The following is a 26,113-nucleotide window of genomic DNA, read 5'->3' on the forward strand; positions in this document are numbered from 1 at the left end:
ATACATTATGGTAAGAAATGGTTAAAATATGGTATGAGATAACATATTTATTCTCCTGACAAGTTCCATTATCGGTGATTTCTTACTGTGTCCTTAATTAGGTTTTTTTTTGTTTTTTTTATGTATGTGACAAAAAGAGCATTATTGTATTACAAAGTGAATAAGTGTAGATGTCTTTTCATCCTGACCTGGTTGAGACTGGGCGTGACAGAGTCTGACGGATGTTTAGTGTGCTCAAGCATGACTGCACGCATTGAGGTGGTCACACCCTCGGAGCATGTATCCACAAGCGCCCGCCATGCGAGTGCTCAGGAATTCAGGCAATGTAGGGAACTGCTCTCCTCCAGCACCGAGACGTTCTCATGTCTTCTTTAGGCCCCAGTCTGTGTTGAGTTTGATTATTGTAGACGCATCTTACAACAAGACACATCGATTCTCGGTTTGGTTTTGCCACCTGATCTCCTGTCTACTGAAAATGTACGAATCTTTCAGTGGTTTATTTTTTTTTAATATATATTTTTAATGTAAATTATTTGAAAAAGGAAACTCAAGAATGGGATGCTTGCTAAGGAAGCTACCTCCTTGGTTGTTGAGGCTGCCAGCAGTGCTTTGTAAAAGAGAGTCTGTTTTTATTTTTCACTGTTTGCATCCTCAGCTTTATGATGTTAACCTTGGCTGTACATCATTTTAGTAATGTACAAGTTGTGGGAGGAATCTATGTACTGTATACTGTGATTTTTTTTTTCTTGTTTCTTAACCAAATCCTAAATACAACTTTTTTTTCCTCTCATAGATACAAAATTACAGAATACATATTCATATACATTATTTCTGTTCAATTTGAATTTTACTTGTAGTTTTGTGTCAGAACTCCCTGTGGTTTTTTTTCTTTTCAAATAGGTAAATCAATTCTTTAAATTGTGAATGAATAAAATTAAAAGAAAAAAAACATGGATCTTCTTTCATGCTCATTCAGTCTTAAATATTTAAATTTGAAGTATACTTGTTAATCTTTTCAATACACCGTTGTGTGGAATTGAACTGTTAATTATAGCACATGACCAAGCCAATATATCTTTACTACTTTATAAATTTGGTTTCTAAAGTAAAACTTAAAAAAAGATACTTTCTGGCCAAATTCAACTTCTCAAACTGCAGGCTTTAACTTTAGTTTTGCTACATAAAACAATAGTGCAAAGAAACAAGATATTATTTTAAAAAACATGAAATAAGAAAAATGTTAAGCTCTTCTAAAAAAAAAATCACACATTTTTCTCAATTTCTGTCATGTCAGCAGTACAGAGATCAGCCGGTTGGGAGAATCGCACCTGTTATCCTTTGACACTGGAAAAAAAAGCGTTTTGTTTGTTTCCACAAATATATATCTGCATCTTTACTGGCTTGCTCTGTTTTCATGGTCAATCTAAAGATGACTGATTAAAGTAGGTAAATATCTCTTTAAATGAATCATACAAAGTGTTTGTTTTCCTGAGACTGAATCCCAATCCTCACCATCAGCATAACGGTGGCTACAGGAGCTGCAGTTCCCCCTTGTGGTGGCTGAAAAGAGGAATCCATTTTGCTCAACAGAGGAGTTGAAAAGTTACAATTTTCATGCTAACTTTTTGGGTTTGATTTAAAGAAATACATAATCTAATTCGGATCTCAAGGGTTGCATTTTAGACATTTCAGTGACAGCAAAAATGACACAACCAAGAAGCGATAAAGACTCATACACTGTTATAAAGAGATCATAATAAAAAGTTTACTGTAGCATTGTTAGAGAGCTAAATATCCATTTGTTTTAGCTTGCATATAAGCTAGTGTTGGTACTGCAGCACAGCTAGCAAATACAGGAAACTACAACAGTAACAGTTACATAATGATACTTTGCAAGAGAGTCACATGATTGTTTATGATCTATTTATTGATTTAAAAAAAAATACTTTTTACCTTTTGAGGCAAAACAGTATTGAAGTGAGCATGTTTAGTTGTTTTTAATTTAAATATTACCATATTTTCCAGACTATGGGGTACCTCACTAAAAGCTGCATCTACAATGGTTTTTTAAAAAACTGGAAACTTAAATTTATAAGCCGCACCGGGCTTTAAGCCGCATGGTTCGAAACGTGGGAAAAAAGTAGCGGCTTATTGTCTGAAAAATATGGTAAATTATTTAATATATACCTTCTGTGTTTTGTAGGTCTATGTATCAAATTTATTGGTTTGTTGTTATTTTTTAAGTATATTTCTATTTTGGGGGAAGAAAATAACACAAAAAATTGCATGTAGACAAATAAAAAGTAAATGTGTATGCAAAAGAACTCAGACTTGGAATAAATAAATGCTTTGGCTGCAGAGACCTAGCAGTGAACTGAAACAGTTTTTACAGTATTAAGCTTTTACCTTCTAAAAAATCATGTTCTGTCACATTGAAACTTTTGGATTACCAGCTTTATGTCTTACATCTGTAGGCATCTGAAAAAAAGCATTGTAACGAGAACTTTTCTACTTAGCACGGTGTCACAGTACTGCTGTTTCTAGCTATGGTTCAAAAAATGTTGCGTGGCTTCGTCCAGCGCGGTCATGCCATCCTGCCGTTGCTGCCGTCTTGCTCTGTCTTGATGATGAGCAGAAACGTAACGCTTGGAACTAATTTGATAAATCAAGCTTTGCTCTGAACCTTGCTGTCCTTTGCACATATAATTTGTGAGATCTGGTTAAGTGTCGAAACACCTGACAGACACAGAGGCGCTGTTGGCGCCTTTATGTGGCCAGAGAGAGACATGTGGAAAGTTCAGTGGATCTTTTGCAGCTGTACATCAAGGCAGAAAATATTTACATTCACAGCATCAGAGGAATAACTTGCCCCAGCTTGTAAACGCCGAAAGACAGCATGTGCTTCATTTTGCTGACAAATGTTTTCATTGGGAGACATCCCAGATCATTCTTTCCATCACACGCATCCTGCTGCGCGGCGTAAGGAGGACACCTCACACGTTCACTGATGATTTGCAAGAGCCCAAAATTCCTTTATGCAAGGTGAATCGTTCAATCACAACTAAGTAAAACAGCAGTCAAGTTGGGGTTTTTTTTATGGTTTTATCCACACACTGATCCAGACATCATCATCCAACACTTGATATTTATTATCAGTCATATATGCTTTTTAAACACAGAAATCACAACCCTTGTAGCTTGAAAAGAGCAGCAACTACTCTGATAAAACTATGACTTACTTTCAAAGTAACACATTAGTGTGCCGATTCTGTCACTGAAAGAAACCCAAAATGTCGGCGGATGAAAAAGGACAAAGATATTATTGATTAAGCACTTTTAGGGATGTAATTTAAGCATTTTGTGGTTCTCAGGCGTTATCCTGCTGAAGATCGATTCATCGCCTCTTCGTTCAAAGACAAAACTCTCATTTACTGGCCTCTTTCTTTTCTTCTTTAGCAATCTGAGCTGCAAATCAGAAATAAATATGCATTAACTCATTAAAATATATTGGCATTGTATGAGATGACAAAAAAAAACTGCAAAAATGAACAATCAGCAATTTTACACTGATTGTTCCTTTGCTCCTTTGTGTTAAAAAAGAATGGACATTTACGGATTAAACCTGCATTAAGTTACTTTTGGTGATTTGGAGAAAAATTAATCAACTGGTATATTTAGTATAGTACATTTGAGAATATTCAGCTTCCCTATACAGATCATTTTTTTGCAAGCCCTAACCCCATCCCTACGACCTGCGAGAACTTTAATCATGTTTTTTGTAACGTGGAAATTTGAGACAGGATGCTGCAGATACTCTAATAATTCATATATGACTATAAATATTTTATTTTCTGGAGAAAGTTACCAAAATTCTATTACTCTGTAAAAATAAAACAGGTTACCGTTGCATGGATGGAAACCAGCAAGCCACTTACGTCGGACCTCCAGTTTGCACTCCACCACGTCCTCGCCCTTGTCGTTGACAGCTTTGCACATGTAGACGCCGCCGTCGAAGGGACATGGCTTACGGATCTCCAGCGTCAGAATACCTTGCTTTGACAGCATGCGATACTTGGCTTCATTGGAGATGTCCATTTTGTTTTTGTACCAGGTCACTTTGGGCTAATGGGGCAGAACAAAGCATTACAGTCATGTGACATTTTTACACTTTGAGCCATCATTGGTCCAATCTAACTGCAGATTATGTTTGGTTGTAAATTCGCCTTAATTAGATCGTAATTTATTAATCTATTATTACTTCTATTTGTTAAGATATTTTTCTGTTGCCAAATTTAAGTTATTTTGATTAAAAACTTTCATAGTTAATCCGGGCCTTGAATTGGGTAGTTTTGGTGTTTCAGTGTCAAAACTAAAAGTTTGTCAAATATTTTAATCACGTCTTTAACAGGAAGCTGTGGAAGATGAAGTATTTGGACCAGATAGCCGTAGAAATCCCTAGCAAACCCTACTGGATGGGTACAGATGAAGAAATTTACACACCAGCAGGTATGAACTAGGCCTTAAGCTACTGCTAGACATAACAGATATTGACTTCAGTGTCCTGAATCTAAAACGACAATATTTTTGTAATTGTTTTTTATTTTAGTTGTTTTTCTATCCATAAAAAAATACTCCTCGCTCTGTGCTGTTGTATATTTATTTCCTCAAAGTTTAGCACCAAAATAGCTGCTGATCTCCTTAGATAAACTGCTCTTTTTGCTACATACTGAATCCAATTGTGATTGGTTAGATTTGATTTAAGTCTGTATTTGACAGGATTTTATTTAAAGTGAATTTGACTGAATCAAAATTAACAGGTTTTTTTTCTTTTTTCATATGTATATGCATTGAATCTGATTGTCTCATAAAGCACCCAGAGATTACTTCTGTTGTGTCCTTAATCTCAAACAGTAGATTAATTCAAATTAAATTACCAACATCCTTTTTTTATCAAATACAGAACCTGAGTTTTCGTGAACTAATTTGAAGACGCATACCTTTGGTATTCCTCGCACAGCACAGCTGAGGGTGGCGTTGTATCCTGCTATTATCGATCGGTTCACTAAAGGATGTGTGAACTTGGGAGCCTCTGAGAAGTCATGCTCCCTGAATGTGGGAGATTTGTAGTCGATGCCTGCCGAGACACACAAAGATTAGGCAACTTTTTTTCTTCTATCGCGTTCTCCTTGTACTTCCTATCATTTTCCCCGAGTTATAAGACAGAGCCGACCTGATTTCTGGATGAACACGCTGTCCTTTGTGGTGAGTGGCTCCGGGCTGAGGCCCACCAGGTTGATGGAAAACACTCGGAAGATGTACTCATTCCCCATGATGAGGTCGGACACCACGCAGTGTGTTCGTCTGTAGTGATCATGGACTGTGAACCACTCCTTTATGTGAATCACATAAAACGCTTCAATGAGGTTTGATGAAACTAAATAAGTCCAAAACATCACTTCTTATCTGTCTGTCCTTTGCATGTGCAATTTTAGAGATGTATTGCTTCAAATGTGCTTTATTTTTGTTCTTCTTCTCTACTGACCTAACAAAAGTAAGAGAAATCGGAAGAAGACAAAAGTATATCTTAACCCTATTGAAAAATGTGGGAAAAACTTCCACTTGTCTTCATATTGTAGCAGAAACCGAAGGCGTTTTGGTGCGGGCTATTTCTTAGATGCAGGATAGAAACAGGATACGAGGCAACCTTAAAGCACGTTTGACCTCAGTGCTTTTCTCTCTGACATGAACCAGGTAGACTTATTGGTAACACGATGACCACCACCTATAAGCTCATTGTGTTGCAAGTAAAATTAATTTGATCTGATAATGACTGCGGTGAAACGCGAGCTGACCGCCATGCTGGCTGGCGAACAATGTCTCTGCGTCACTGCACAGACTATCTAGACCGGGTCAAGGCTGAGAGGATGAGATTAGGACATTCCTGGGTAACATGACATTCTTGGCAGCTTGAGGTGGAGGACGGTGGCAGTAGGAGTGGGTTGCCAACTGGTTCATCATTACTGGTGGACAAAGTGGACAGCATGCTCAGCATTGGATAATTGAAGAATAAATGCCTCTCTCTCTCTGTTCCTCTTTCTCATCCTTTTTCTGTGAGGAAGTAAGTGGTAGTTTTTTTCTATTTAAATAGTATCTGAGTGTCAGTCTGTCCTTTCTCTTTTTCTGTTGCTACCTGAGTCTTTTTTTATGTTTCTTTTCTAATAATACCTAAAGCCGAACTACAGAACACTTGTTAGTTTTGTTTGTGTTAGGTGTCTTAATAATATGACCATTTCCTGTTAGTGTTTGTTTTCCCGCTATTGAGACTCTTTGTCACAATTACATGTGAGCTAGATTTTAAACCTCCAAAATTATTGGACATTTTAGCATATTAATTACCAGGTGGCTCTGCAAGATCAGAGATATCCTTTATGACAAACAAACAAATAAATAAATGACATTTTTGTTCATTCATCTGACACAACAAAATAAATTCATGGTATAAATAACAGGAAAACATCATGTGAGTAAGGAACACACAAAAGTTTTATGCTTTGCCGATCTAATTAAAATACAACTAAATATTAATTTCAACTTTACTCTGATGTTTTCAACCCGGTCATTATAACAAAGAGCACAGATTCTCACCATGGTCTTCTTGTCAGCTTTCTGAACGGTGTAGCCAGTTATTTCACAGTTGCCATTGTCCTTTGGTTGCTTCCATTCCAGGGCCACATTAAACCCCCACACATCGGCGATCTTCAGGGCCTCTGGTGGCCCTGGGAGATCTACGGGGACAATAATTGTTTTATAATGACTACGGAATAATTACAGAAATTCAGCCCGGCTAAACTTTGAATGCAGTCCAACTCACCAACAATCTGCAGCGTGATTTTTGCTGTGTCTTCCACGTTCTCAATCTGCACTTTGAGATCGTACTGCCCTGAGTGCTTTCTCTCCGTCTTTCGGATGAAGAAGATCGAATCGAAATCGCTGTTCCTCACGCTTGCGATTGAGGGGTCCAGAGGTTGACCGTCTTTACTCCAAGTAATCTTTGGCCTGGGTTTACCCTGCAGACAAAGGCAAGACTGAGCTCAAAATGCAACAATGTAAAGCTTTAAATGACATTTAACTAAGTGTCACGATTACAATATTATTTAACAAAGGCCGACAGAACAATGACTCCTAATAAGTGGTAGTTGTTTGGTTAAAACAAAATACTAGTCTCATGCAAGGTTTAGAAATTGGATCTAAAACGTTGCTTTGTTGCAACTGTTAAAGAATGAAGGGAGTTTCTATAGGTGTTCTGAGGATTGAACCATCATAAGGTGTATCACATCCCGGTGTGACAGCTGCTCTGCTCAGGGGAAGAGAGCTCTGGAAAATGGAAGTAAGGGGGCTCAGACGATCATTGGAACATTACTCTCAGCAATCTGGGACAATTACACCCCCCAGCTGTCTCATAAAGACAGAACGCATCATGAAAGACTGCAATCAGCCTGCAACCTTTCTTGCAAGCCTCCAGCAGGGACCACCGAATTCAGGGACTATTTTTTTATTTATTTATTTTTTTATCTCAGTGCTGTACACCACTCTAAAATGTAAAGTTCACAATGTGCAATGTCAATGTTCATAACATATACAATGAAACAGCGTGTCCCACACACTAATGTGCAATACATATATAGTAAGTCATTAGCACAAGCTAATATTACATTATCTAGACTCTAGAGTTTATCATAACACTAGACAATGACTCCTATTGTCTTTACTAGCTGTCTGGAGGTATTTACTGTGTTTTTTGAACATAATAGTAAAATTAAAATGTAAATCACCTGGAACGGGATCAAAACGTTAACATTTTCTCCAACTTTCTTGATGAGGGTTTGTCGGAGATTTCGTGGAAGCCAAATCTTTGGGCGCTCTGTAGAAAACAAGACCAAAGTGGGCAGTAGGACATTTTTAGAAAACCTGTGAGGGTCATCGGAGGATCTTTAAAATGAAAAATAAGTGAAAAATTGAAAATAGACAAGTACCCTAAAACAGTCACTGCTGTTTATTCTTTACCTAATTTTAACACATCAGTAATCTCAAACATCTGTTTGAATATATGGGAGTAAAAGCTGAAAAACTAAATTCTATTCTCTACAGTAAAAAAAGAAAAAACTTCATTATTGATTATGGATAATCCTCATATCTCATTTATAATATTGTGCACTGCATTTTTAAGGCTATCAGACTGGTACCTTTGTTTTTCCAAAGGTCCACCTAACCAATGGGATTAAAAAAACAAGAAAAAAATCTCTGAAATTAGTCAAGTAGTTAATTGAAAAGGAAAAGGTCTGGTAAGTCACAATAAAAATATCAACACGGATGGAAGGCTGTGCTCAGCAAATGTATCCGTAGCTGTGTAAATAAAGAGAAAGTGAGCAGAAAAAAACAAAACAAATATACTGAGTCTTTGGAAGACGTTGGAAATGATTAAATTTCTCCCTGGAGAACTCAAACACCTCACAGATTCCTGGTTACTACGCTTACGTGAAGCAAAATGAGAAACTGAATAGGCCTTAGCGGGGATGTCACAAGAATCAGCTGTAGAAATACTCACGCATGATCTCCCTGATAGTCACAGGCTGCGCCAGAACGGCCGGAGAACTGGGCCCGGCCATGTTGTAGGCCCGCACTCTGAACAGCAGTTTGTCTCCTGTGGTCAGGTTCTTGATAGTCATTGATGGTCTCTCTGTCAGACCCTGGATGGCTGGAATCCATTCATCAGCTGCCACCGTAGAGGAATACAAGTCAAAGTCACATAATTGTCATGTATGCATTGCTATTTAACAGCTAAGATAGGTAAATATTATTAATGAACATGAGCGGAAGAAGTTGTGCAGCTCATGCGCCATTTTGCTGCAAGTTTTCCATTCTGGAGATAAACTCTAAAATAAGCTGCCCTTATCAGAAGCATGCAGGTGGCAGCACTTACTGCCTTCCTTGCAGTACTCGACCCCATAGCCCTCGAGCTTAGCAGCGCCGATCCTCTCCGGAGCTCGCCACTTCAGTGTGATAGAAGTGTCGCTGATGTCTTCAACGTGCAGTCCAATGGGCTCGCTAGTAGGCGCTGAGAGAGCGGCAGAGGGTAGATAAAGAGCCTGCTTAGGCGGTTAAAGAATTAAAGGCACTAAATGAACACCTAAACAAGTGGACGAGCTTGATCGACGCCACTAACGTGCCTGCAGAGCATTCAGGCATGTTTGAATGTCTGAATCTCCCTATCTCCCTTGAATTTACTGGAATTTACTTATTTGCTATTTACATCAAAATGAACAGGAGAACTGAAGACTAAAGCGTTGCCTTAACGTGCATGTGTGACCCGGTGAGCGTGCAACACAAAAGCGTAACTTTGTTTCAGTAATTCTAATGAATAAATAAATGGCAGCATTGGTGAACAAACTGCAAATGCGTCATCGTTATTTCTTCTTTTTGGTGTCTGATGATTTTGATGTTGCGTACGTTTTTGGATATTGGTTTTTATTTTCAAACTGAATGTGATCAGAGAGACAAATGCAAGTAAAAATGAGAGCAAATGAGGCAGCTTGAATTTACACCAGACGTGGCCACTGATGTCTTTATATGTCTAAAATTAAAACCACTGAAAAAGGGGCACCTGTGAAAGTCATAAGTGTCGACTGACTTACATGATCTTCATCTCTGTTAACGAGTCACTGGTTACACACAGCGGGTGGATTCAGCCAGCCTGTTTTTAAATGGGACACCAGTTATCTAACAGTCTGTTACCCTGTAAGCCTGTGAGTGGCGCCTTCTTTCATGCAGAGAAATATGAGCTCTCTGTCTGACCTGCAGTTCACTGTCAGACTGAGGTCTAAGTGCCTGCTGTGCTACGCGTCTAGTAGGGATAAAATGACATGATTTTGATGTGCATAAAAAGACCTTGGTTCATTGGTTACAACCCACGCAATGTTCTAACTGCAGAGGTGCCAAAAGCAAACCACTGTTACATCCCTTTGAAACAGCTTGGCCTCTTCTTTGGGCAAAACGCAACAGATGAAAGTGCATTATTGATAGGGAAACAGACAAAGCATGTGATAGATTGCTAAATTGAGCTTCGCATGTTTCTGGAAGCTGCTCATAAAGCCAACTTAGCATCAACTGATTCTTTTGTTGTTTTCAAAGTTTTATTGTTCTGTCAGCAGAGCCGATCTAGACAGGCAGAGTGGGATACAATGACCTGAAAGCTGTTTTTATGCGCTGCTCGATACATAATCAAATCCTTGACGAACCACAACAACCTTAACCGGCACCATCACCTATAAAACTCAGATGGAAAGAATGTTCTTGTAGTTCAGCTCACATTTTAATATCACTATCATCTGGATTTTAAAACACAAACACTCCTGTATTCTTTGGCAGGTTGAATATGAAAGCAACAAGACAAAACTACACCTAAAGATAATAATTCCTTCTGCAAACATGTTGTCTGCAGCAGATTCCTCGGAGACCACGGTTTCCTTCTCTGTAGGAAAACATGCACTCCCTCCTGCTGGCTCCTCATTGTCAGCTGGATCTCCCACCTCCAGAAAGAAGGCCAACTCTGCAGGGGGTGCTGCTGGTGATAATCCCCTGGCTGCAGGAGTTAAAGAGCTCTTGGCTCTGTTGGTTTCTTCTTCTGCTTCCATAAGCATCAAATCCTCCACTGGCTTCTTCTCTGCTACATTGGGAAGCTAAAGTTTTATCATTTTTCCAGTGACTGTATGGCTGCTTATCAAGTCTGCCGTGTGTTTCGTTGTCTGTTTTCTGAGTTCATCTTCTCATTGTCTTTAACAATCCCTTTTGTCTTTTCGCTGTCTTTACTGTAGTAACCAAAATAATCTTGGACTGATTCTGAATCAGGAGTTACTCAGATTACACATCTTAAAATAAAATTTCAGTAATATTTTGATAGGTACGATTATAAATGGCACTGCTCTCATACAGATGGATATAGACAGCCTTTCAACCACAAGCCCCTGGTTGAATCTGCCTTGCAACATAAAGAGTCTTTAACTGTCCATACTGTGCAAATATAAACATATACACCATGATGACTCAAATTACCAAGGGATTTCAGGAGGAACTGAGAGTAAGCTGAAATCATATGCATGCTAAAGCCTCATGATTTTAGTAGTTCTCTTAGAATTAGTGACAGAAATGTTAACATTACACCACAGTGTTAATTCCTCTATTGGGTACACAAACACTCTGTGTGATGTTGCTAAGACAAACGAGGCCGTATTCTTGTAACACAAATAAACATCTTCTCATAACCACGAGTGAGTAAACTCTGTAACCTAAAGAAAACATCTCATGGACTAAACTGAGTCTGATCTAACCACAGCAAATATTGTTGCAGCAACACACAAGATTTCTAAAACCATTGTATGACATTTGGAGAAATCTCTTTCGTTCCTCCTGTCTTAATCAAATTGTCTTTACGACAGCCTTCCAACAACAAACAACATTTAGTAAACACATGAGGTAATTTGAATAAAAGAAATTTACTTGGTGTGAGATTCCTAATAAACACTCACCGACTGGCACGAATGGTTGGGAGGCTGGACTGTGATGTGACATGCCAATGCTGTTGACGGCATAGACTCGCATCTCGTATGGCATGCCTTCAATCATGCGCTTGGCCTCAAAGGTTGTTTCAGGGTATGGGTCAAAGTTCAGTCGCATCCACCTGTAGCTCCTCAGTTTCTTCCTTTCCACGACATAACCTTAGCATTCAAGAGCAGCACATTATATTCCTGTCTATACAGACAAATACATTTTACTACACCCATTTTTTGAGCAAAAATGACTTTGATGGATTGGTCCATTATGGTGTAACATTAGCACAAACAGCCTCACATGTGAGACCGTAGACAAAAAGCCATCAGATGTCTGACTAAATGGCATCAGAATGAAAAGTCTTAGCAAAAGCATCTTCAGAAATAAAGGTGCCAGAAAAATACAGCGTAAAAATAACAGCCCTCATCAAAAACGACTCCAGACGAAAAGATCTCAGCTATGGGCCACTGTCTACTTTAGAGAATGCATGTTAATCAAAAAAATATCCTAAATGAAATATATTTTGTAACAGTATGTTGATGTTTACCTGTGTTTTAGACATACACAGGGTTCGTTGCACGTCTGCTTCCGTATTCAGGGAAAAGCGGCCGATCACTTCCGGTCTATTGAAAATGGCATTTTACACCGAGTGCTTGCAGGGCTTGTCCAAGCTAACAATTAACGATGTACATCGTATTGTAAGGCGGGAACCAAAGCTACAACAAACAAGCTGGAGAAAGGTTTTGAGATGCCTCATTATGTATTCATGGATACGAAGGTTAGGTTTACTTTCTTTAAACTTTATGGCTAACATTAACTTTAGCTTATGCTAGTAGGCACAGGTGGATTAATTGCTCGGCTGTCTGGCTGTGGTCTGCTCACTTGTTCCCATACACTTGCTCTTCCAGGCTGAGTACAGAAGTGATTCCACTGAAATAACGCAGGGACGGCTCATTTGCAAACTTTGCTGTGCGCAGCGTTAGCTTTAACTTGTCCGTGACAAATATTTACAAGCCACCGTCTTCTTAATTCAGGATCGCTTGGAAATCCATGAAAACTTAAGAGCCAGTTGTATTTAGAAGACAACAATGTTTGGTATTGCTTTATTTGCTTCTGAAATACGACTTTGTCTTTCCTAGCTGTCATGGTAACTCAAAGCAGAAGCAAGAAAGCTGTATTTCGCTCATGCGGATGTGACGTCGTGAAGAAGTGCAAAGAGCACTTCTTCATGCAATTTCTTCAAAACATGAATTTTAAAAAGTAGGAATCTGTTTTAATCATTTAGAAAATGGAAATGAATGGAATTTATCAGTTTTAAAAGCTCATTAAGTAAAGACAAATTGTAAGCAAGACCAGATGTCCAGTGTAAGAGACATTTGAAAAACTCAAAGAAATATTTTTTATGAAAAAAAAAAAAAAGATTTGCAATGTGTTTCTTTCAACCTTAATACTTAAAGTATGAAGAAAAACAAACTTTTCTGCTTAGTATCAGGAGAAAAAGAGGTATATAGGTATATATTGGAAGTCTCTTTCCAAAATGTATTGAAATGACATGGAATAAAATTTATTACATAAACTGGCCAATTTCAACAATTTAGTAGTGTTGTTACCAATGATTGGATCTCCGCCATTGAAAAGAGGGGGCTCCCACTGAACAATGCAGGAATCCTCCCCAACGCTGAGGATTTTAGGAGCCTGGGGAGGATCTGGAACATCTATGTGGTAATACAGTAACGTAGTTAGAACATGTTTGTTCTAAAAGTTCATTTTGTCTTTATCAAGGAGCAGAGTATCTTTGTCTTACCAACAACCTTGACACTGATATCAGCTGTGTCTTCCCCTGCTGGGTTTCGAACGACGACAGAGTAGATCCCCTCATCCTGTCTCTCTGCACCCTCGATGGTGAAGATGCAGTGACCTTTGGTGGATTCCACGTGGACCCTGCCGTCTCCTTCTGTGATGACCTAATCATTAAAAATGAGTCAACTCATTTTGCAAAAACCCAGGCCTGACGTTGTGGTGTAATACTTTTATATAAAACAGTTGGCAAACAACTAACTAACTACAACTTGCTTGAGCGGAGGCTCATGTGCTTAAGTAAGGATTTTTGGATATTGTCAAAGAGGTGGACAGAGGTGAGCCACTTGGTAAAAGTGACTATGCAATTCCTCAATCATCTATACTTGCTTATCATTGCAGGCGTGGGTTGGGGAGATGTAGGAGGGTGACTTTTGCCAGTAGTATTTGGGCAAGAGGCAGGATATGGTCTGGTCGACAGGCCATCCCAGGGCAAATTAGGACAACTTGGATCAGTTACCCTAGCAGTCACGTTTTTGGCATGGAGTGAGACTACCCAAAAAGAACCCGCACATGCAAACTCCATCCAGAAAGACACCAGGGTTGGATTTGAACCCAGTAGCTTTTTGCTGCAAGGCAACATTGCTAACAACTGTACCATGGTGCCACCCAACTTTCATATTCTAAAACTAATTTAAGCACAGATTCAGAGTATTTATGTCAGTAGTTTGACTGTTATTCATTCACATTTTCCAGTCCTGTCATGATGAAGCTGACAAAATGAACCAAAAACAAACAAACAAAAACCTCTTCATCAAACTTTCCAATCACTGACTTCTTTAGATCAGTGTTGGACAACAGGAACATGTGTTAAGATAAGATTTTAAGGTATTTTAATAAATATAAAACATAATTAAACTTTTTTTCCCCCCATTTTGTTACTATATAAGGCCACTTTGTAAAGCATACTTACTGTTCAGTCTCCTGTCATCTTTGCCTGAGAGGCTTCAGTACACAAGCTTACCTTAATCAAAGATAATTCATGCTGTTGGTATCATGCTCTTTGACTGGTGCATAACACTGAACAAAAACATAAAAATACCATCTATATTTTAGATGTACTTTTATAATATTTGTCATACTTAAACAGCAAAGTGGTAGTGTTGAAACAGTTCTTTAGGGTCTTAGTACAATTTTATAGCATTCCCAAAGCTAGCTGTTTACAACAATGATGGGGTTTTCTTCCTGTGTATTACTGGTGAGATAACAGGAATCCAATTTTCAAAAAAGCTATGTCATAAACAATTTAAACCACAAAAGCAAAAACTGAAATAATATTAAGAAGTTTTTTTTATTATTACTTATTGTTGAACAAGCCCAGGTTTTAGCCTGCTTTCATTATATTTCACATGAAATATTAGGATTTTTCAATAAATATTTATTTAATAATTGAAAAGAAGAAATTCTCTATGGCAGCCCACAAGGCTCAGTTTTAACTTGTTTACTTTTCCAGCTTTTTATATTTTCAGTTTAGCATCATCATCAAGTACTTCCATTGATCACATGTACAAAATAGAAAAATCATTCAACCATCTTGATGAACACAACAAATTAGAATTAAAGTCAAGAGATGAAAATCATTTTTACATTTAAAATATACATAAATGAGATGACTTATTTAACATAGAAAAGATGGCAATTATATAGTTGTATGGAAAAAAAACACACTTTTTTCTTAACTGGTGAGAAATATTCTCCTTAGATTGTGAGGAGCCTGGTGTCAAATTTAAAATTGGTTTTAATGAAATATTATAAATATAAAAGGTTAACTAATTCACATGTAATGGATTTTCTCATAACTAACATCTTTCTTGCATTAAAACTTTTTTTTGAAAATTTGATTCCTTTGTTGTTGTTTTTTCAAAGAGACTATCAATATTGAAGCTCAATGCTGGCGTCATGCAAACTTGTACCAAATAAGTCAAAACAAAATATAGATATAGATATATAATCATGCACTTACCTCTCCATCATTTAGGGTCCAACAGGCTGAGTGCCCTGCTTTTTCTTCCCCACCAGGTTTTACAGAACTAGCCTACAGTTAAGGACAGCAAAGCAGTAAAAGCTGATAACAGGGAGGGTGAGAAACCTCTGATTCACCTAAGATTATTGCTTTTAGATAATAGTAGCACTCTGCTGGGTAAAAAAAATAAAAACAGCCAATGCATTAGTTTCCCTGACATTAGTGGGGCACAGCATGCTTGTTGCAAAAACAAATACATGAAAATACAACTGCTTTTAAAAGCGATTAGCATCCTTTGAGCTTATAGTAAATATGTTAGAACCCGCTTGGGCTTTCTTGTTTGCATATTAAATTGCAGGGTTGTAGAATGACAAACTGCTTTCTCAGCAGATGCCAGCTCTTACCTACAGCTCTCTGGACAGATGGCTCCTGTCAGCATATTAACAACACCAGGTGCTACATCTCTTTTACCTTCTCTCCTTTGGTCCAGATCACTGTGGGAGCAGGATCTCCAGTTATGGGGACATCCAGACGCAGTTTGTTTCCAGCCACCACTATGATTGTTGAATCAGAAGTGCGGCCCATGCAGTCAAGGTGGATCTTGGGAGGATCTTCAAAAGTAATGCATCTGGTTATAATGGGGTCTGACTTTCATTTTTCTTTGCTGTGCAAGACTGTAAGTTTGCAATTGTGTACCTTGGCGAGGCACAAAATCAATCTTCACCTCTGAAAGATCAAATATAAAGGAGAAATTCTTTAAACGTTTGGCTTGTGAGGATCAAATGATGACTTTGAAGTTTCCAAGCTTAAAAAATAATTACCCAAGAAATTGAGTTTAGCTGAGAGGTTGAAAGCATATCCGTCTGGCACAAAAGTATAATCTCCCTCATCTTCAGGTTTCACTTCATCAATGGTCAGTTTGTGGATTCTGTGTGTTTAAACATTTAGAAAATCATGTCATTGGACACGGGATCCAATTACATAACATGTACATGTTACCACACATGCATAATTTAGCAAATTTAGTGTCATCACCTTCCAATATGAGAGATGTTTGTCCTGGCATTGGGTTTGACTTCAACACCGTTCTTGTACCAAGTTCCCTTCACATTCTCATCCGACACTTCGCATTTGAACACCGCCTGATCCTTTGCCTTTACCGTGAGGTCCGCAATGCTCTGGTAGATCTCCAGTTCTTTCTCTGTGCAGTCAGAAAAAAACAAACAAAAAAAAACACAAGCCCTAGGAGCTCAGAATTAAAATCATCATGGGCTTTACACTTTTGATGGAAAAAGTTACAGGGGTACCATTTGAGGAGTGGCGTGATAATAAAGGTCCAGCGTGAAGCATCGTTTTCTATAATACAGCAATGTGACGGAGATAAGAGAGGAAGTGTGTATGACTTGTGAAGAAAAATAAAATGGGTACCTCCTGAAAAACACATGCAGGAGCTCTAGATTATTTCTGCATATCATAATAAAATATGCATGGGCGATATTGTCCACTGTGAAATTCAAAGGCTACGCTAGTCAGCACACTGCCCAGGCAGAATAAACAGATATGGTGGGAATGGTGCTATAATAGAAACTCTGCTGTGGACTGAGGTGTTGATCCTTGTCTCAGTGCAGCAGCTGGTCATTCTTGGCAGGTTAGAGTTTAATTAACAAGGCATATAAACAGCAGGAGCAGCTACTGGGCTTCAAATTATACATAAAACCTCCTGGGACATCAGAACAGATTTAAGTCAGGAATATAAAGGGAAAGCTATCCGCAGTGCAACAACTGGACTAAAATTTGACTTTAAGGAAAACAAAAAATGTGAAAATATTTATGAAGTCATGCATGTGTTCAAAGTTGTTTTAAGTTTAAAAGGAGGATATGTATTTTAAGAGATTAACTGAAGTCATGGGTGGAACTAGATGGAGTATATTTGTATCTGGAGGTTTAAAACATTAAAACATTGTTTTAATGGAGGATGGAAACTTAACATCTGAATCACTGACTGGGATAAAATGTCAGTAAATGAGCTCACATTCTTCCTTTTCACTTCCAATCCGACAACTCAAAACCGAGAAAGAGAACCAGCACGTACTGAATGGCGCTCTGCCTTTCAGGTGATGCACATGTACGTCTTCTAACTTTAGCTGACATGCTCCTGGTGCCGGAACCTGTGCGGATCTACGCAAGCTACACAGAGTCAACCTGCCAAGAATGACAAGGCTGCACGACTACTGGCCTAGCTGTGATGAGATGTGTATTTGGACAATTCATCACTGACAGAAGAAACAGCCAAAGTGTAACTCTCACCCTGCACCAGCAGTTCAGCTACAGACTCTCCTCCGTTTGTTTTGACCTTGTAGTGTCCACCGTCTTCTTTGGTGGCTTCGTTAATGATCAGCACATGCTTGCAGCCATCTTTCTTGAAGCGATATTTCAGGGATTCATCTCTGGTCAGTTCAACCCCGTCTTTCTCCCTGGTCAAGAAATACATTACCATTCACTAATACTGTCAGTTCACTGTGTTTGAGGTATCTTTGAGCTTCTTCGGTGTTTTGTTTCCCTTTATCCATTTACAATGTAGCCATTTTAACTCAAGACCTCTGACATTTACATTTATTGTTTATGAAAGTTGTTTAAACATGTAATCATTAAGAGTCAATGAAAATAAGGCATACTGAAGTAAATCTCATCTGATATGATTGTGTAAACATTTTTGTCTGCTTTTGGATAATATGGTTTTTATCATTACACCTTTAGTGGGAAAATAGATTTTATTTTGGCAATTATGATTAACATATTTTTTTATTTTTTTTTTTTACTTTTTAGCCATGATTCATTAGCATGAAGCTTAAACTACTAAAACCGTAGTGTAGAGAATAACATCTCACCATTTCACATTGGCTCCTTCTTCTGATACTTCGCACTCTAACTCTACCCGCTCGCCCTTCATCACCATCTGATCCTCCAGATTTTTTACAATTGTAACAGGAGGCTCTAAAGACAAAACAGACGAGAAACATAAAGTTCATTGCGTGCTGATTTGGTCCAAACTGCTTCTGACTGTTTATTACCTTTAACGAATAGCTCTGTTGTGCATTTCTCCTCTCCAATGACACATGTGTAAGCTGCATCATCCGCTAAGGAGCAGTGGTTAATGGTAAGGTAGCGCATGTTTCCAACGCTCTCAAAGATATACCTTTGGGAAAGCAAGAATATTTTCGTAGCTCAAAGAGATGGCATTGTTTTATATCAATTTTTCAACAAAACTCCGAAGATACTTACTTGCTGAAGATGTATTGAAAGGATAGGTCATTATGATCCAGATGCAGGGGAGAAAAGTGGATATTCATAGTTAAGTACATATGCATGGGGGCAGAACGTCCTTATTATATGCAAGTAAGTTCAAACCTTCCAGACTTTTGGATTTCTTGTCCATTCTTAAACCACTTCACCTCCACATCTTCATTGGCAACCTCGACTCCCAGCTTTATTTTATGGCCCTTTAACACCTGGTATGCAGGATCCAGCTTTTTGAGGAATGCTAAATATAAATGGCAAATGAAAATCAGCCTTTCAAGTTTTTGCAGGTTCAGATGAAGCAATGCCTGTTTTAATCCCGGCATACTGACCTTCACTCTTCTTTTCTTCCTTCTTCATCTTCTTAAGCCTCTTGAGCATCCCTCTCAGGTCGGTGATGCCGTACTGGAAAGCAATCTTTTCATATTCTGAAGGGGGAGCGTGACTGAGGATGTTCCACACATCAAGATCAGGATCTGTGTTCATGTGTGCCGGTTTGATGGACCTGAGACAATCGGGTAACGCTGTTAAAATCAGGCACGAAGCAAAGACTTTGAAATGTAAATCATGAACAAAAAGCTACACCTGAAAAGACTAATTAGATTTGGGCTGCTTATGTTAATCTAAGTTGTATTATTTTTTTGTCCAAAATACATTAAAATTATAAATCAGCTTCAATATTTAAAAATATTATGGTTAAAAAATATGCTAAAAATTTAGAAATAATAGAAAAATGTCAATATGATTGCGGTTTGCAAGGAGCTGACAAGTTGAGAACAAGCACCAGAGGGCAGAAATGATGGCATCGCCAACGATCTGGAGTTTTATCAAGGTGTTTCTCAGGAGTTCGTCATTAGTGAGTGAAGGTCACTAAACCCAGACATGGATCCCATTACAGCTTTACATGGGTGGTCGAATCGTGGGGAATTTTAACAGTTGTCACAGTGGCACAGAGTTGGAAGTGATGGGAATGTGAGAGCTGGCAAACATTGCATGAAAGGTTCCAGCTGCACAAGACGGTCAACTCCAATGCAGTGCTGTGTTTTGTGCACGAAGCATACCATAACCTTGAACCAGCTGGTTTTGATATGCTGTGGAGGTATTGTGCTCTTTACAAATGTCACCCTTCTCCAGGTCTCGATAGAATGACATCCGCAAGACTGAAGGTTCACTATCCCCAAGGATAGCATGACTAAAACCACAGCATATTTAGCCACATACTCTGTGACAGCAACAGCAGCAGCCAAAGACTGATTAAGAGTAATACATTTAAGAAGAAAATCACATTTACCAGAATTAATTACCAGAAAAAGTAAATTTTCCTAAGCTAAAGTAATTCTCAAATGTATGGGGAGTCAAATCCCAAATATTTCACCTCTGGTCCAAATAAAGTCTCTAAAGACTGACATAAAAGTAGATAAAGTAGTAGTTTTTCACACCACAGGATGAAGCTCACACAATCTTAAGAAATTGTCCCGTCCTCAAAAGTCATTTCTTTTTTTTTTTTTTTTTTTTTTTTTTTGCAGTGAATTACTTTTATATAAAAAATAAATAAATACGATTCCCAACCTCTGAAAATGTCAGCAGGCTCTCACTCGTGCAGAGAATATTTGAAAACAAAAGCACCATTATGAGAATTAAGAAAAATGCAGATATTATGTAATTAGGAATGAAGGGGTTCCCTTTCCACTTCAGCAAACTGCTGAACATTTAGGAATCAAATAACATGAGTCGGACCTCAAACGCATGCTAACGCCATGCTAACGTCATGCAACAAGTAGGTTTAACGTTGCTTTTATTTTGCAACTATTTCATTATTATGATAATATAATGTTAAGATTTTTTTATATGCACTGACTGTCATAAGAGAGATTAAGTGAAATTGTTATTAGTGATCATAAGTTTGTTTCCTATAGGTTACTTATATAGTTTGCAATTGTAGAAATGACTTACTCTCTGTGGACAGAGGATCACCCAGAAAGAATAAAAAAACAAAAAAATATCAGGCATTTTTATGAAAGTGAAAAAAAGTCATCATTGTTCTGAGTAGAACTTTTTAAAATGTTTATTTCCTCACCTCTTTTTTAATAAGGCACTGAAGTCCAGCTCTCCTGAATCGTCTTTACCATCTGTGCTACTGCAGACATCAAAAAGCATCAACAGTGTAGCATATGGCTTAATCATTTAGATTCTCCAAAGAACAGAAACGTGTCACTGCAGATGTTTCCTTCTAATGAAACACTTTATATTGCATTTGCTTTATGCAAAATTAAAAAAAAGCCATGTGTGGTTTTGCTCTATCAGAGATGCACACAATGGTTTTGGGTGTTGGTTTTGCAGTCACAAGTCTCTCCCAATTCAACGGTTTGAAAATGCTTCAGAAGAATGACAAAGTATAGAGTTTACTTTTAAGCTTTTACCAGTCTGGATGAGTATGGAAAAGAATGAAATGACATACAGCAACATGTCTGAACTTCAATGGGAAACAGTTTCCTCCTGAAGACTGAACCAGCTGCCAAGCTCAATGTATTGATTGCTGGGCTAATGTAATAATCCATTTCTTCAAGAGTGAATTTTAGCTGTGATATTTCAAAATAACAAAACAATAGAACAGTTAGAGTGGCAAAAAAAAGTGTACAGCCTTCTTATCTTACAGAAAAAAACTTAAACTGTTATAACAACAAAACCCTTAAGCAGTAGTTTTCTCAACATTGGTTCAAAATGATGTCATATTACCTCAAGATAATTAAAAATCATGATACTGTTACTAAAGTTTGAGATACAGTTATCTTGATAAAAAGAGATTTTGAAATATCATGTAAATAAGATGAAGAGCTAAATATTTAACCCTTGTGTCTAGAAATGGGGTCCACCGACCCCACACACGTAAAACTCGTATCATTTGCCACAGTCCTCTACGTTTTCCTCAGTCTTCGCACGCTCAAGGGTTAAACGAATGAGGAGTAATTGCCAAATTAAACATCTCTGTGTTTTAAGATAATAATATAATGAAAACTGTTTCCATGACCACATTAAGTTGGGGGGTCTCAGTATTGTGTGATAATGAAACTTTCTGTGTGACAACTCCAGATAATTGAATAGGTGAACGGCAGTAAAAACAAAAAAAGCATTAAATCGTATTATGTCATGTTACCATAATAGTAAAACTATTGTCAGAACAAAACAAGCTTGGTGTTTTGATATCTTGAGGTAACTGAACTGTTACGACAAAAAGCTTAAGATGTAATTATCTAAATTTAATAAGCTCATGAGAAAGGAGGTCAACGAAAGATAGGAATGTTATCACTGCTAAATAAGCTTGAGATCTGAATATTTCTATGTCACAAGATATTAAATATGAAACAGGATCAAAACAAGACGACCTTGGAATATTGCTGTCTTACATGCACGCTGTTTGGGTTTATAAATGGGATTTTTATGCACAATCTTGGAGCCTTTAAAATGAGTCGGCACACAGCTGGAATTTAGAAGTGGAAAACGTGTAGGAACCCTGTCTTTACTCATCAGCATCAGCTGCTAACAACTCATGATTTGGTCATGTCTTGCAGTAGGTGATTGTTCCTTTGGGAGGTCACATGATGCCTAGCGAAGAAAGGAAAAAAGGCAGTAGGGAGAAAAACATGACATAAAAGATGCAATATGTAGCAAGACCTAAAAGCACAAAACCATCTCACCAAGCTGCAGCCGTAATCCAAGCAATGGCAAAACAAAACAGTCGTCGTGAAGCAAAGCAGGCAACCGCAGCGTGTGTTTGTTTCTTATCAGTGGGATGAAAGATAAAAAAAAACAGAGGCATAGACGAGATAATCTCCAACCTCTGACCCAACAGCACGTGAAGGTGAGTCTCTGCTCTGTGTGGTGAAGTTACAACACACTGTAGCTGCACTTCCTCTGTGAGGCAGGCAACCCCCCCGCTGGAGGTGGTCTGCTGCTGAAAAGCCTGAATGTCTTAGCACATCCTGCACTTTCAGTACAATAACACCACCGTCAAATCTCACTCGGCCACATGACTGCTTGGGCAGCTGGCTCGGCTGTTTTGATTGAGGCTCAGGAGGGGATCAGAAGAAGCTGACATGTGCTGCTGCAAGCTATTTAATGGATGGAAGACCAAATCATGAAGTTAAAGGTTAACACCATGTTAATTTTGGTATTTAACTTCTGGGTTTAGCTCTCTGTTGATCTTCCTCCTGTGGTCAGTCTCAAAACTCGGTCAACTGGCGGCTGAGAAATCCAAAACGTCGGATTGTTTGGCTTGAACGCAGAGAATAATCAGTCCGTGAAAGAGAGCGACAGCCTCTATTCCTGGTCCAGATTTCTCTGTTTTTAAACAATCCAAGTCTTTAGAATTTGACAACGAGCCTCCGTGGTTGCACCAAATCTCTACCTTGTTGCTGTTCCACTTCTCTTCTTACCGCCTTCACTCCTGATAAGTTAGCATTTTTCACAGTTATTTACCACACATACTATGATATTAATCCAATGCATTTTTATACTCAGTACTTGTGCTGCTTAATATGAAGCTCCTAACTTGAATTCTGCAGGAAAATATTTTTCTTATTGCTAGGCTTTGATTTCAAGTACAACTACAAAGTCATGCAGGAAGCTATTCTTTCTAGCACCTATGTAGGGGCTATTTGACACTGAAATAATTTCTGGTTAGACAACCATAGCATTGGTTATTTTCTTAAAAAAAACAACTTAATTTTTCCTTTAAAATCAGTGTTACTCTTCAAGCCAAAATCCTTCTTTTTCTCTTACATCATACATAATACATTGACATAAACATTTTTTTTTTCCATTTAGCCAGCAAAGCATTAATATCAAATGATTTTTTTTCAAACATTAGAACACAATATTAGCTCAAATTCAGCAAAAGATCCGCAGATCCTTAATTCATGCTTTGTAATTTGACGTAAATAAAAACGTTTCATGCATTCTGAGTCACTTACGTGCGTCTAAAAGCCGCTCTTATATCCAGACCTTCAGTAGCTCGAGCCTCTGAAACAAGAGCAGATCCCAAACTGATCGAAACATCTGTAATCATAATACATAGAAAGCAAAGCATGCACAACACTCACCATGTACGACAAGTTCAAAATTGCAGCTGTCAAACTTGTCCTTGGATGAAACTTCACATCTGTAACCTCCAGCAAAGTTAGGCTTAGCAGCAATGATTTGCATCTCAAATGTGTACACCTGAAACGACAGATGGTGATGATACAAGGTGCAACAACACAAATACTGAACTATATCACTCAACAAAGCAACTAAAAACTTTGCAACTTTGCTTTGTTAATACAGAGAGTCCCACATGCAGTTCAAAATGTGATTAGCACATGTGTCTGAAGAAAGAGCTTTCCTAACTTTGGAAAAAAAAAAAAAAAAAAAAAAAGTACAGAGTACAGATATGTTGCCTCTAGTAGTTTTATACGTGTTTTCAACAAATTCTTACGACTAATAAATGTTAACAAATAAGACCAATCAACACTGAAATGATGAACAATCAGCGTGTTTCTTTGTATGCCTTCAGTTTACCTTGGTGTTGCGGTCGTAAGTTTCCTTCAGCTGCAGGTGTTTTCCAGACTTGCTGGCCAAGTCCATCCACTTCCCTTTGAACCATTTCACGCTGGGTTTCTTCAGAAGTGATTCAGCATTTACTTTAGCCACAAATGTGATATTTTCACCTTCGTACAAGAAAAATACAGATACAGCATTCTGAAAGTTAGCAGCATTTTTTATACTATTATTATTATTACTATTATTATTATTATTATTATTTCTACTGCTGGGTGAAGATGTGGAAATGTAAAGAAGAGGAAATGAAAAGTAATGAGAAATTTGAGTTCATATTATGTTATATTGGTTTTCAACGAATTAGAAATACAACACTGGTCTGTCTCTTTTACAGCAATTTAATTTAGCATGTCTGATTCAGTAATTGGACTGAAACAGTGGCAACACTTCAATGAGAGACCAGCATCTGTCTATTTCTTCTATTTCTGTTTTTCTTCATCCATATTGAACTTTTTCTACTTGGTTAAACTAAAAACACAAAACACTGAAGTAAGCTTTCCTTCAAAATGAAGTCTGGTGCATCACATCCACTCACCCACAGTGACTTCTCCACACTGAGGTTTCTCTGTAAAGAGTCCAGTCAAGTCCTGTCTGGTGTCTGGAGGGTGAGCATCTAAAGAAAAATCCAGCTCAAGTTAATTAACAAACAAAGTGAAAGGAAATTAAAGATGAGCAAACTGCATGACAAAGATCCGCATTTAAATGTCGACTAATTCAGTCTATATTTTAAGAAGATGTTAAAGTTGCTGGAAATAAACAAACAAATGAGTTTTGTTTTCGTATATAAGAACATACACTATTTTTGCACTCAAATATGAAGAAAATCTTTTACATAGAAATCTGAAAACGTGTGAAATGTTTCAGTGTAAAATGCAATGGGAGCCTGATGATGGTTACCCAGTAACGCACCCTCAGCTGGCTGAGCGTCGGGTTTTGCAGCAGAGGTTTCTCCCTGCGTGGAAGCTGCAGGAGGTGGAACCGAACCCTGGTCAGCTTTCCCAGTTTCACCAGCAGGGGCCTCAGCTGGAACCTCTGCGTCGATTTTATTTTTGGTGGCATCAAAAGCACAGCAAAAGAGATAAAAAGCAGTGAAAGTAAACATTCTGCCTGGGAAATATGCTGCGCTGAACATTTAAGTTCTAAATATTTCTTATGACTTATATTATCTGAGTGGCAGGCTAACTTTTCCACATGTTATCAGTGGCCTGTCATGACGGTGCTCAGGACCTGTTGAGTGGCGGTTACTCATGAGGAAATAATGTGCTGGTGTCCAGGTCACCGTGCAGGAAGAGCGAGCGTGGCGGCAGCTGGTTTTCTTCAAAACATTTGCTTTCGTCTTATAAAATATAAACATCCTAAGTACGTTACAGTGACAGTGCACTGGTGCAATGTTAGTCAGTGACACTAAGCAAAACCTGGGAAAATGCAGTGCTAATATCCTGGAGGAAATGAAACACAATTGGCACTTGGGAAAGGGCTGTTGGGAATGTTTAAGGAATTTTTTTAAACAAATGGGAAAATAAACACTTTAGGAGCATTTTCTCAAACCACAGATATTTTAATGAACAGCGGAGTAACGTGAAGAAAACACTCATCATTAGTTTATTACTTTCATCTGGAGGAAAAAGCTATTATTACTAGCACATCTGGTTTCTTCACTTAGAAATTTGTGTTTTTATGTACAATGAATAAGGATAATCAACTATTTAAAAACACGTGGCGTGTTAAAGAAGTACTGTTTTAACTTTAGGCTTAAGTTGTTTCTCAAAACTGCAAATTAATTGTTTCATTATGGTG

General features: G+C 38.0%; 1 protein-coding gene across 8 annotated transcripts in view; it reads right to left on the bottom strand.

Moving 5' to 3' along the window:
* Positions 1-3,085: 3,085 nt before the first annotated feature.
* mybpc3 (myosin binding protein C3) overlaps positions 3,086-26,113 on the bottom strand; it is a 28,108-nt gene continuing 5,080 nt past the window's right edge. For 2 of the 8 annotated variants that reach the window (XM_015031731.1, XM_015031736.1), the window contains 31 exons: positions 25,226-25,348; positions 24,852-24,929; positions 24,278-24,426; positions 23,821-23,938; positions 23,692-23,740; positions 23,127-23,165; positions 20,799-20,858; positions 20,675-20,677; positions 19,054-19,226; positions 18,833-18,965; positions 18,707-18,709; positions 18,496-18,620; positions 18,313-18,418; positions 17,732-17,898; positions 16,460-16,625; positions 16,246-16,352; positions 16,121-16,150; positions 15,896-16,035; positions 15,425-15,496; positions 13,409-13,568; positions 13,215-13,319; positions 11,583-11,771; positions 8,981-9,115; positions 8,606-8,773; positions 7,833-7,921; positions 6,872-7,067; positions 6,646-6,785; positions 5,231-5,390; positions 4,998-5,134; positions 3,936-4,122; positions 3,086-3,465 (listed from right to left, as the gene is read on the bottom strand). In XM_015031731.1, the coding sequence (XP_014887217.1) occupies positions 3,425-3,465; positions 3,936-4,122; positions 4,998-5,134; positions 5,231-5,390; positions 6,646-6,785; positions 6,872-7,067; positions 7,833-7,921; positions 8,606-8,773; positions 8,981-9,115; positions 11,583-11,771; positions 13,215-13,319; positions 13,409-13,568; positions 15,425-15,496; positions 15,896-16,035; positions 16,121-16,150; positions 16,246-16,352; positions 16,460-16,625; positions 17,732-17,898; positions 18,313-18,418; positions 18,496-18,620; positions 18,707-18,709; positions 18,833-18,965; positions 19,054-19,226; positions 20,675-20,677; positions 20,799-20,858; positions 23,127-23,165; positions 23,692-23,740; positions 23,821-23,938; positions 24,278-24,426; positions 24,852-24,929; positions 25,226-25,348 (3,548 nt within the window). In that variant the 3' untranslated portion in view covers positions 3,086-3,424. The remainder of the gene's footprint in view (positions 3,466-3,935; positions 4,123-4,997; positions 5,135-5,230; positions 5,391-6,645; positions 6,786-6,871; positions 7,068-7,832; positions 7,922-8,605; positions 8,774-8,980; positions 9,116-11,582; positions 11,772-13,214; positions 13,320-13,408; positions 13,569-15,424; positions 15,497-15,895; positions 16,036-16,120; positions 16,151-16,245; positions 16,353-16,459; positions 16,626-17,731; positions 17,899-18,312; positions 18,419-18,495; positions 18,621-18,706; positions 18,710-18,832; positions 18,966-19,053; positions 19,227-20,674; positions 20,678-20,798; positions 20,859-23,126; positions 23,166-23,691; positions 23,741-23,820; positions 23,939-24,277; positions 24,427-24,851; positions 24,930-25,225; positions 25,349-26,113) is intronic. The other 6 variants (XM_015031732.1, XM_015031735.1, XM_015031733.1 and 3 more) reach the window with 6 other exon arrangements.

This window comes from Poecilia latipinna, unplaced genomic scaffold (genome assembly GCF_001443285.1).
Source record: "Poecilia latipinna isolate Pla-1442-1.1 unplaced genomic scaffold, P_latipinna-1.0 Scaffold216, whole genome shotgun sequence".
Taxonomy (NCBI): Eukaryota; Metazoa; Chordata; class Actinopteri; order Cyprinodontiformes; family Poeciliidae; genus Poecilia; species Poecilia latipinna.